Raw genomic sequence first — 13,204 nt, forward strand, 5'->3', positions numbered from 1 at the left:
CGAAGTCTTGTTAAAACTATAGAATTCCCAGTACCCTCCACCCGGCAATTCTGAAACAGGTAAGGTCTAGGAATTTTTATAGTTAATATATTATCCATATGTTTCTTATGATCAGGCAAGTGTAGGAAACATTGTCTGAATAAAACTCAGGTTTCTTAGCATTTAAAGTCCTCCACAGTCTGGCCTTAAGACACATTTCAAACATCTCCCACAACACTAACTTATGTTTAAAATTATCTATTCATTATTCCCTGAATAGATACTTTCCTCCCCAGGAGTTTTGCTCAAACTGTTTCCTCTGCCAGAATGTTCTTCTCTCATGTATTTGTTCATCAAACTCACATTCACCTTTCAAGGCTCAGCTCAAATTTTACCTTCTCTATAAAGGCTTCCCTAACTCTATGGTCAGGATTATGTTCTCTCTCCCATGAACTCCCAGAGCTCTTCAAACCTCTACTGCAGTGATTCTCTAGGTGTGTTCCCTGAACCAGTGACATCAGCCTTACTTGGACACTTGTTAGAAATGCACATTCTCAGGTCCCAGCCCAAACCCACTGAGTCAGAAACTCTGGGTATGGTGCCCTGCTGTCTGTTTCCAAACAAGCACTCTAGATGACTGCAGTGCACCCTGAAGCTTGAGAACCACTTCTCTAATGTATTCTATAGTTATTATTGCATTACCATATGTCTTAGTTTCTCTCTCAGAATGTCAAGTAGGCTCCATGAGAACAAAAACAGCAGTTTCATCTTTAGCTTCCTTTGCAGTATCAAGCACAGTGCTTTTGCTTAGCAGATCATAAGTCTTGTTGAATTAAATTGCTATTTCTTTAGTGTCATAATCTATGTATGCTAGATGAGCAGATTGTAGTGCACCAATTTTTCATTTTAATGGTGTTTAATAACCTTTAAAGGTTGTAGCATGATTGATTCAGATGCAGAAACATGCCAATTGTAAAGATGACTAAAATAAAGGAAGTGGTTGCCCTTATTTTTCAACACAGTAAAAGAGCTTCTTAGTTTTGTTTTAAGCTTTTTCTCTATGCTTAATATATATGATGCCTCAGAAGTGTTTACCAATGATAATAACAATCTCATCTGGAAGTTTCTCTACTTTTCTTGTTTCTAAGGCTCTTATGGTTAAAGAAAAATTCCTAAAATTTTTTTTTAGGTTTATTTTCAGAGAGAGAAAGAGAGAGAGCGAGTGAGAGAGAGAGCAAGTTTGAGAGGGGGAGAGGAGGGGCAGAGAGAGAGAGAGAGAGAGAGAGAGAGAGAGAATCCCAAGCAGGTTCTGTGCTATCAGTGCTGATAGAGTTCAAACTCATGAAACGTGAGATCATGATCCGAGCTGAAATCAAGAGTCGGACACTTCACCAAATAAGCCACCCAGATCCCCTAAATTCCTAAAATCTCTTAAGTGGGTTTCAACTTCACATGTATCTATAAATAAATTGAATAATAAACACTGCTTGGACTACCTATATACTACTTATCAATAAATATCAATAAATTTGAGAGAAAATTTTTGAGGAATTTTGAATAGTGTTTGCTATAGTAAAGGTCAATGTAACAAAGTTTTAGAATTCACCACTCTGGAAAACAAGCTAAAGTAAAACAATAATCTATATTAATTAATGTTTCATTTATTATTATTTCAAGTTATATAACAACAGGGTCAGACAGCCATGGATTCTTAAAAACCATTAGTAAAACAAAACAATATTGGTTAATAATAATCCATACAATAAACAGATTCAGTGACCTAGCATCACTTTGCTTTCATAGAATACCTTTCTTCTTGTTAAGAAAATTAAGAATAATTATTTAATTGTTTACCTGTCAAAATGCAAACAAGATGTATTTAATAGCCAAATTAATTTCCAGGTGCAACTTAATTTTCAGCTTACTGAAACAAACCCACTGTGAAAGTGTTTTTCATGAAGGAAAATAAATCAATCCAAATATTTTGTTGCAAATAAGTCAACAAACTGATCAAATCCAAGAGAAAAAAATTTGAACTATGAACAACTTTAAAAAAATAAAATGCTTGCTTTATAATTGGATATCTTATACTTTGTTGTATTAATATAAACTTTCTTTGGTTTGTTTTAGAAAAGACCATCAAATATTCCCAGAAAAGACTTTATTTCCTCAGCTTCATCATCAGGATGATACCTCCTGGGGGGGAAGCAAATAGAGAAATATATATAGATTGCTGAGAGGTTAATATATCAAATAAACTTCAATATGCATAACCTAGTTAAGAGGTCTGTTGGGGGGAGATCAGGCTTCATAAACTATGAAAAGTAGGGATCAAGACTCTTAGGCATTATTTTAACATTAAAAAAAATAATGACATTTAATCAATGTGTGAACAAGTCTGTAATCTTTGACTATTTAGGAGAGAGAGAGAGAAACTGTTACAGTTACCCATAGAAGTGACCAGCCGTGGGGCACTGATTAGACTTAATATGACTTTTCATCGAACCTTTACAATTACAAAAAAGCTGGATGGCTAAAATCCAACTTGAACTTCTGAAAAATTAGCCAATCTCATTTGGATTTTAGTGATTTTACACTTTACATTATCAACATGTTGTATTCAAATCCATAAAAAAATGTTTAGCAATACTATTTTAATTAAAAATATCAAACATATATTCTCAAAAACTGAGGTATTTAAAATTATGAGTTATCTTAAGGAGTTTAGGTCACCAGGGGTCTAGCTTTTTAATGTCTTTAAGTAAATAAAATGTTTAGGCTCTGATCTTTAAAATAAGTCAAGGAAAAAGGAATGCTGAATTTCTTCATAGAAGTTTTTATTGGTATAGTTTTGAAATGTCTTTAAAGAATTCTTACCTGAAATCAATTTCCTTTTTACATTCATTGTTGCTAATAAAGAAATCCACTTTCTCAATAAAATGTGAAGAATTTGGTATTTTTTTAGAGTGAGTAAAGCATAGCTTTTCAATCTCTGGTGACAGACTTTGTTGTTTTCTTTCTTGTATATGGACCTTTATTTAAGGAAAACAAAAAAAGGCAATCATTGACAGTTCAACTCTTTAGGCAAAATTTAAAAGAAAAACAGTGAAGTGATTCTTACAATATCTGCATTTCCAGCTTGTTGAGGTAATTTTGTCATGGAGGATGCATCAAACTTGAACACAGGAGAATGTGATAAATAAATATCTGTCTTCTCATGTGATGAAACAACACTAAAAATCAAAATAATTTATTTGTAAAATATGGAAATAAGAGAACCAAACCATTTTAATTTAGATCAATAGTGATTCTTTGGGGAACATGATTAAAGTATGTCATATTTATTACCAAAAAAAAGATGCTCTGTTTCTTAGACTTATGGAAAATCTGGTGTACGTCCTTTCCTTTAGACCAAAAACCAATTTATGTATTTATTTAAAAAAAATTTTTTTTTTTTGAGAAAGAGGGAGAGTGTGAGCACAAACAGGGCAGGGGCAGAGGGAGAGGGAAAGAGAAAATCTTAAGCAGGTTCCATGCCCAGTGCAGGGCCAGACAGAAGGCTTGATCTCATGATTGTAAAATCATGACCTGAACAGAAATCAAGAGTTGGATGCTTAACTGACTGACTCATCTAGGTGCCCCCCAATTTATATATTTCAAATTAGGTAAGAATACTATTTTTAAAAGCCTACAGAAATAATCATTCCACAATTTTCCTTAAAATTGGGTCTCATGCCTAATTTTTATTACATACCAATCTGTAAATCTTTTCTAAATCTCACTTTGGTTAACTTTTAATCTCTTTTCCCTATTCTGCTCTGTAGATAGACAGACTTTTACTTATCTTACTATGTAAAACTACACTGCAATTCACCTTCAATCTTCCGTATTAAATTTATTCATTAAAAGACATCTATTATTCACTACCATATGCCAGATATTGTACTAGGAGCTAGGTATAAAGAGGTAAACAAATCCTCACGGAGTTATCATATAGTAGAAGAGCAGACAATGAGTAAACAATAAATGCACATCATTGTAGATTCTGAAATGATATGAAAGAAATTAACTGAGTAATATTACAAGAAATAGTGTGAAGACATAAACCCACTTTAAAAAGGTAGTCATGCATGAATGCATGTCTGAAGAGGTGACAATTTAGGCTGACACTCAAAGGCTAAAATATGACAGCCATGTAAAGAGTAATAAGCAGTGGGTACAGGTAGTAGAGAAGTACATGTATTGATAGGATTGAATCTTTTTGTCTTTGATCAAAGGCAAGGAATTAAAATAGTAATAAAGGGTATAAAAGGAAAAGCATGATTCCTTTCCACCCCAAATCCTCAGGTCCCACAGGCCTTCTTTCTAGTGGCAACCTAGGGCACCATTTTTTCTTTAGAGGCTATTTGATAAGGATTCCCTTTTAAATCCATTTATCTTTTGTTCGTCACTTTTAAACTCTCCCCAAATTATTTATAGTTTCTAAAGGTATGGCTCACCAAACTATGTGCTTTGTTATCTTCCTACTTCCTACCTATTTCTTGCTTCTCTACACCCACAGCTTTGTTCTACTTTGATGCTTCTAATGATTATGAATGACTCAGAGTTAGAACCAATGAATGGAAATAGTAACAAGACAAATTTTAGACAAATATTCTTAGAAGCTATTGAACAGTCTGAGAGATCCAAATACGGATCAGGCATGTTGAAGTGAATGAGCTCCTGGTCACTAGAGCTGTTTTTGTAGAAATGGCATGAATACTTGCCAGTGATGTTGGATGGTGATTCAAGTATCTTGTGGTGGGAAGACTAAATAATGCTTAAATTAAGCACACTTCAGCTCTGGAATTCTCTGAAATCTATGGTTTCTATGATGCTGATAATCAGTAAAATGACTAAATAGTAGCAAAAATACCAAAAGACCACAAATTTCATATTTTTTAAACTAGGAGAAATAAATAATCCTTAATTAAATTAGACCTGGAATACAAAGTTGTTAGTACTTCTGGGGAAAGTTTTGGCTATGGCTATATTTATTCTCCATGACTTATAACCAAGTCCAAAAACCAAATACTTCAAGTTGAAGGGTTTTTTTTGCAATTTTTTAAAGTAGGCTCCACAACCCAATATGGGACTTGAACTCACAACCCTAAGATCAAGAGTCTCATGTTCTACTGACTGAATGAGTTAGCCAGGTACCCCAAAATTGAACATTTTTAAAATTACTATTTTCTTTTCCAAATGTCTGTGTGTCCTATATTCTCAGAATAACATCTTCATCTACCCACTTGCCATGTATTTTTCCCTCTTCCTCAACTACTGTATCCTATCAATTGTTAAATCCAGTATGTGCTATCTATGAAATGTTTAAAAAAAATCTAACTACTTCTCAGTTTCCATCAACTCTGCTCTAGTTTAGGCCTTATTATCACCTGTCTTTTGTACTGGCCACCATGCCTCTCGTGGTCCCACCTTCTACAATTCAATCTCTATATATATCATATTACTGTATATCATCTACAAATCACTAGAATAAGTTTTGTCTCATCAAATTGTTTATCCTTTGCTTAAGTATCTTGGAAGGCTTCCTACTGCTTACTATGGAGACTAAAAACTAGACTACACCTAGGAGGTTGATATAGATTGTATCACATTTTAAAAAATTAGTTTTCAAAATTTATAAGTCAGGATATGTCACATCAAATTTTAGATTCCTAGCTTTTTTTGAAAATGAGAATATTTGACAACAGTAGACACTGATTTCTTGCATAGCAACAAATGGCTGGAGCTGAGTAGTGATTGCTCCTTTTATTTACTTATTTTACTTCTTATCATTGAAATATAATTGACATACAATGTTATATTAACTTCAGGTGTACAAGTTACTGATTCAACAATTTTACACATTACTCAGTGCTCACCACAGTAAGTGTATCACCATCTGTCACATTAGAATATTATTGATTATATTCCCTGTCCTATACTTTTCATCTCTGTGACTTATTTTACCAGTGGAAATCTTATACATCTTACTCCTCTTTATCTATTTTGTCATCCACCACCATGCAACCATCATTTTGTTCCCTGTATTTAAGAGTCTGTCTTGTTTTTGTGTTTGTTCATTTGCTTTGTTTTTGTAGATTTCACAATGTAAGTGAAATCATATGATTTGACTTATTTCACTTAGCTTAACACCCTCTCCATCCATCTATGGTGTTGCAAATGGCAAGATCTCATTTTTTTATGGACAAGTAATTTATAGATATAAATATATAAATAACTCATAACTTCTTTAGCCATTCATTGATTCCCACAACTTGGGCTGCTTCCATATCGTGGCTTTTGTAAATGCTGCTGCAATGAACACAGGGGTGCATGTATCTTTCTGAATTAGTGTTTTTTGCTTTTTTCTGGGTAAATACACAGTAGTGATATTACCATAGTTGTAGTTCTAATTTTTGAGGAACCTCCATACTGTTTTCCACAGTAGTTGCACAATTTACATTCCCACCAACACTACACAAGTGTTCCCTTTTCTCTACCTCCTCACTAACACTTATTTCTTGTCTGTTTGATACTAGCAATTCTGATTGGTGAGAAATAGTATCTCACGGTTTTGATTCGCATTTCCCTGATAATTACTGATGCTGAGCATCTTTCCATGTGTCTGTCAGTCATCTGCATGTCTTCTTTGGAAAAATGACATTCAGGCCCTCTGCCCATTTTTTAAATCAAATTGGTGTTTTGTGAGTTGTATAAGTATTTATACATTTTGGATATTAGTGCCTCATTGAATATATTATTTGCAAATATATTCTTCCATTCATTAGGTTGCCTTTTTGTTTTGTTCATGGTTTCCTTTGCTGTGCAAATACTTTTTATTTTGGCCTAGTCCCAATAGTTTATTTTTGTTTTTGTTTCCCTTGCCTGAGGAAATCTATCAATAAATATGTTGCTAAAATCGGTCAAAGAGATTACTGCCTGTGTATTTTTTTAGGGGTTTTATGGTTTCAAGTCTTACACTTACGTCTTTAGTCCATTTTGAGTTTATTTTTGTATATGGTATAAAAAAGTGGTCATATCTATTTTTTTTGCCAGTACCATACTATTTTGGTTAATATTTCTTTGTAGCATATCTTTTTTAAAGATTTTATTAAGTAATCTCTATACCAATGTGGGGCCAAACTTACAAACCCAAGATCAAGAGTTGCATGCTCTACTGACTGAGCCAGACAGGTGCCCCAGCTTTGTAGTATATCTTGAAATCTGGAACTGTGATACTTCTACAGTTGTGTCTTTTAGATGGGATGCTCTGTGGTTGGCCTTGGCCCACCACATCTTGAAGGTGGTTTGTTTGTGACCCCTGACCTACTGGATATGGTAAAGTTATCTAAATATGGCATTTGAGGCTCTTTATAATCAGACCACTTTCAGCCTCAATGCTGTGACCATATACACAACACTTTACTGATCCTTAAGCATGAGATGCCTTTTCAAGCTTTATCCCTTTACACATGCTTCTTCTACCTGGAATGCCTTATCTTCTTCTTTTCTACCTGTCAAACTCCTATTCAGTTTTCAAGTATTTTGAAAAGTGAAAATTCCTGCACTCTAGCCCCAGAGACCATGATTTGGTAAGTCGAGTGTAGGGCCCAGAAATGTGCATTTTTTTAGGAATGTGCATTTTTAATATATTTCAATACTTTTGAAGTGGTTGGTCTGTCAATAGCCCTTTGAGAAACACAGCTCTAAGAGAAAGAAGGTTCAGGCTGGCTAATCCCTTATAGCTTCTCTGACACCTAATGATTTGATCCCCATTCTCCAGTTATATGTCAGGAAGATATACAATTGTAAAGTATTTCAAACCAAAATTCCAAAACTTGCCTTTTTGACATTTCTCCTTGGAATTTGCTCTTTGACTCTTGAAGGGATAGCTTACTTCCCCTGATACTTGAACTCAAAGTGTTTCTAAATCCTATATAAAGAAATACAAAATATATTCTGAAATAAAATGTCAGGAAACAGAAGAATGGATCTTTTCAGAAGTTCTACAAAGGCTCTCTCCAACAGATATGATCTGATTAAAGAAGGAATGAATAATTCTTCTCATTAATCACATTTAATTTGCATAGAAAAATAAAGGAGCCAAGCTAAGGGAGTAAAACTATAAACACACAGGTTAGCTTATTAGTCACTATACTAAAAGGCCCCAAACCACTTTTACTTACTTACTTAGGTAAATGATTGGTTTGAATTTCATTCAATATTTTCAATGGTCTGCACATAGCTAAGTTCATTTAAAGTGCTATATACATGGCATTTATTGAGACTGATTTTCCCAGTGTCAAAGCTATGCCCTCACAGGATTAGGCTACCTCAAAGAATCAGTACAAATTTCCTCTTAAATTGCAATACACATGACTATTAATTGTGAGGTAGGGACCAGTAGTTGTCCAGTGATATAGGAAATTGTGCCTACTGACTCCACATTATATATTTTCCTGGCCTATTTTGTGAAGGTGGTCAAATCCTATTCCTTCTGGAAGGAGTAACAGCTCTTTAGGTATTCTTAGAGCTCTAAAACAAGAATATTTTGACTTCTAATTGCTTAAGATTTTTTTCTTAAAGAGCACTGGGTGGAATACATTAAGAGGCAACTATAGTTCTGAAGGACTGATTTCCTTCTATCAGCCATCATGGGAGAAAATATCTCCATTTCGTCATATACTTACCAAGATTTTCATTTTCTGTTTTAGTGAGGTAGAGTGAATCTGCCGGTAATTCAGAAAATTCAGTACCATTATTTTGGGGTTGTAAATGATTTAAATACAATATCCAATACAGAAGAAATTAATTTTTTCCTATTATTAGTTTATTTATACCTGAAAAAAATCAGTACGTCTGCTAAAAATAAAAGGTGTCTTTCATTTTCCTAGCAGATGAATACTCTTAAAAATGGAGTATTTTTGGAAACCAACTTGACAATAAACTATTTAAGAAAAAATAAAGTAGAGAGAATAGTACAATAAATCCCCACGTACCCATCAAAAAAATGGAGTATTTTTGTCCTTCACAAACATTAGCAGATTATGTGTGATCACAGAATTGAGAGCTGCATAGTGTGTTTTATGAGGGAAAATTGAATAAACAATCTTAACAAGAGAGGGGAGCAACAGAATAGAAAAAGTTCATCTGCTGCATCATTATCATGGAATAACCTCGACCTCTGTCCTTAAAGAGAAGGAAATGCGATTTATGGAAGGGTCACATTTTCAGTTTTGCTAAAAATCATAACTAAAGCTAATTAAGCAAGCACATAAAAAAGGCAAAGAAAATGAGTCCCAGAAACTGAACTGAAAAATACTCAAAGAATTTCTCATGAAATTATTTCATGATAAAATACAATTTTACCTGATGTTTTTGTCTTCTCAGTACTGGCTGAAAAATCAGCAACTTCTATTAAGTTCTCATCATCAAAATCATCCCAAACTTCATTTCCCAATTCAAAGTTCACATTCAGAACATCTGAGAATGGAGAATTACTTTTATCCGCATCTGTCAAATTCTGGTTTCCAGATGCATTAAGATGTCTGTTGAACAGCACTGTTTGAGGGGCTTTCTCATTTGAAGTTATAGAAGAGTTCCATCTAGAAAAATCTGTCATGTGCATGTATAAAAGAATATAGGTACTTTTTAAACCATTAACATTATTTTCTATTGATATATCAAACACATCTTTCAACTATTAAACTGAGGTTTGAACAGTTTTCAAAAGTATCGGGTCAAGCATTGTTGAACATTGTTTTCAACCAATTCTATTTACTGTAGTACATATACTGATAGTTGCACTAAACTGACTTTTCAATAGATTCTTTCAGACACAATAATTTTCCCTATTAATTCTTGTATGAGAATAGCCCTACTCTAAAAATGAGTAATTTATAAAATGGCATTCCTCCTCCCACCTCTTCTCCCTACAGGTGAATTTTGAATATTGTTATGAAATAAATTTATCCAAAATAGATCTTAATCATCTGCTAAAAAAAATCTTCAGTGTTATCTATTGATTATAGCCTGGGCTTAGAGGACTACCTGGGTGAAAATTCCACTTCTCTCATTTACTAGTTGTATAATCTTAGACAAGTAATTTAAAGTCTCTGAGCCTCATTTCCTCCTCTGTAAAATGGGAATGATAAAAGAACTTATTTCATAAGATTGCTGTAGGGAATAAATGCCCTTACTTTTGCAGTTTTCCATAGTAATTGTGCTAATAAATTGCTTCTCAAAAACTGTATGCATTTATATACATATATATGTTTATTATACGTATTTATTATAGGTAAAGGATATGTAGCACACAATTTACAAATAATACTAAAATATATAACATGCTTCATTGCAAATTCCATATACCTGATTTTCATGGAATGTTTTCACTGAGTTTTGCCAAACTCTTACATCTGTAGGCAACCTATGGTTACAATTAACCAATGAATACAGTTCTCACATAAATGCCGTTTAACATTCTTATTGACTTTAACAACTAAGATGAAAGTAAAATAACAAAGATAGATGTTGGGACTTTACTCATTCATTCACTGACTTAGGCAACTTCTTTGCTAAATTAGACAATGGTTTTCAAATACTAGAAGAATATTCCCTCAACTTTTCATGCTATTCTCAATGCAACAGCTATATATACAACATACTGTTAAATTTAATCTGCACGATTATTTAAAATATTTATTTTCGAGAGAGCATGAGTGGAAGAGGGGCAGAGAGAGAGGGGGACAGAGGGTCCAAAGCAGACTCTGCGCTGACAGCAGTGAGCCCAATATGGAGCTCATACTCAAGTACCATGAGACTAGGATCTGAGCCAAAATTGGATACTCAACTGACTGAGCTACCTAGGTGTCTCTAATCTGTCCTATTAACATTTTCTCCATCACTTTCACAAACCTAAACCAAACAATAAATCAAGTCCTAATGTATAGGTTTGCTGACTTCTATGGTATAAATACTCTTATTATAATAAATTTTAAACTTCCAACATAATATCTGTAAATGTAAATTTGAGAAGAAATGCATAGTAGCACTCCATTATATAGTATTTCCACCATACAGATATAGAAATAGAGGTATATAATCTCAAGAACACAGATAACAGAAATTTGTAGGAGAATATTAGTTCTGAATATAGTCTTTGTTTTTAGTATAACTTATTTAATTGAAAGTTTATATAATTAAACTTTTAATAATGGCTGAAAGATTCCCAAGTATTAATAATCATCTCTCACAAACCGGCACAAGCTTCCTCCAGTGTACCAAGTTTCCTTCACTTTAAATATCCTCTATACTTTTCTTCACTTAGCCAAATCCTACATTATCTCTCAACTGTTCTACAACTCCAGTTCACATTATTCTACTTTTGTTCATGGATATACATACACAATATAATATACACTAAAAATAGAAATAGACACAAAGTGTAATGGCAATGCAAAAGAAACAGGACTTAAACCTCTAATGGAAGTCAGAGGGGACACCTCTAAGATGGTTAAATGCTTAGAAGGTAACGTTGAATTTGAGCTTGGTAGAGTGGTGCCTGTGGAAATGGGCAAGAGGGGAAGGCAAGATACTCAATGAGGGGAGAACGACACGTGAAAGACAAAGCAGTATGGGAGACCAGAGAATGTTTGGAAAACTCTGTTTTCAGGATTTCTAGAACACAAAGTGGAAAGAAAAGGGCTCATTGAGACCACACAGGCATTTAAGTGCCAGATTATGTTGATGCTTAATTTCAATATTAAGTAATTCATTTTTTTTCCTTATAGGAATGGATAGCTACTGAAGATATTTTAGCATGAGGTTTACATGATCAGAGATGCCTATTAGATCACTTGGAACAGTTATAGATGGGATGATAATGCGACTGAAAGCAAAGAGAAAAGTAAAACAGATACTGCAATAAATGAAACAATAAATGTCTAAGTTAGAGTATCAGCGGAAGGGAGAGAGAAGAACAGATATGAGAGATGGTTAGGAGACAAAATAGATAAGACATGGCGATTTATTTGCATGTAAGGTAAGATATTTAGGATGACTCCTTTTCTGCCTTTAGCAGCTTAGAAAAAGAGAATTCATTCACCAACCTAAGGGGAAAAGAAAAGGAGCAGTGTGAAGTACAGAGAAGACAGAAAGAGTTCAGATGCTGATATGTTAACTTTTAGGTGGATATGTCCAGAAAGGTGTTTGTATAGATGGGTCAGGGGCTTGACAGAAAGATGCAGATGCAGAAATCATCTGAATGTAGTTAGTAATTGTAGCCATGGACTTGAATGGCAGTGTATAAGACAAGTTTCCAAAGCAAGAAGAATAAAGAAACAAAAAAGAATCTTTTGCAACATCAAAAGGAAGAAAAGCCCAAGTAATCCAAGAAGCAGTAGGAAAAGTAGAATGGTTTAATTGAAACCAAATGAGAGATTTCCAAATGGAGGGAAAGACCAAATGTGTCAACTACTACAAAAGTCAAAGAAAATAAAAATTGAAGAGTTCACTAAATTCAGAACTTAGATCACTAAATGGTCTAAATGAAAGCAGTTTCAAAAGAGTGATGGAGAACTCAAATTTTAGTGAATGAAAAGTGACTAGGAGGTAAGGAAATGAGCACAGTGAGTATAAACTGCCTTTTGAAGAATTTTTGTTTTGATGGGAAAGCAAGACATTAGGTGTATAAAGACTCTGGTGATTTTTTTTTTTTTTTTTTTTTGGTCTGTCTGACATGTTTTCCCTTTAAAAAAATTTTTTTTTAAGTTTATTTATTTATTTTGAGAGAGATGCAGGGAGAGGCAGAGAGAGAGGGAAAGAGAGAATCCCAAGCAGACTCTGTGATATAAGCATAGAGCCTGACACAGGGCTCAAACTCACAAGCTGTGAGATTATGACCTGAGCCAAAATCAAGATTCAGATGCTTAACCAACTGAGCCACCCATGCACCCCTTTTCACTTCTTTTAATAGGAGTATCTTTCTCAAAGGGGAAACTGACTCTACCTATTCCATATGATTCTGGTGAGGATGTCATTCATGGTACCCTGGTCCCTAGGGCTACAGCAGAGGAACACATGACCCAATATCAGGCTAATGGAATTGATCAAGAGACAAATACGAGTCTCAACTGAGGCCAGTTAGAATGGTCTGGTCTGCCAAAGCTAACAGGGAAAGACT

General features: G+C 34.0%; 1 protein-coding gene across 1 annotated transcript in view; it reads right to left on the minus strand.

The window, feature by feature from the left end:
• Nucleotides 1–1,680: 1,680 nt before the first annotated feature.
• HFM1 (helicase for meiosis 1) overlaps nt 1,681–13,204 on the minus strand; it is an 86,998-nt gene continuing 75,474 nt past the window's right edge. The window contains exons 34-38 of the mRNA XM_039236472.1: nt 9,391–9,504; nt 7,864–7,954; nt 3,101–3,212; nt 2,857–3,011; nt 1,681–2,175 (exon numbers count right to left, since the gene is read on the minus strand). Coding sequence (XP_039092403.1) covers nt 2,106–2,175; nt 2,857–3,011; nt 3,101–3,212; nt 7,864–7,954; nt 9,391–9,504 — 542 coding nt within the window. The 3' untranslated portion in view covers nt 1,681–2,105. The remainder of the gene's footprint in view (nt 2,176–2,856; nt 3,012–3,100; nt 3,213–7,863; nt 7,955–9,390; nt 9,505–13,204) is intronic.

Source organism: Hyaena hyaena, unplaced genomic scaffold (assembly GCF_003009895.1).
Source record: "Hyaena hyaena isolate Hyena2069 unplaced genomic scaffold, ASM300989v1 scaffold_111, whole genome shotgun sequence".
Classification (NCBI taxonomy): domain Eukaryota; kingdom Metazoa; phylum Chordata; class Mammalia; order Carnivora; family Hyaenidae; genus Hyaena; species Hyaena hyaena.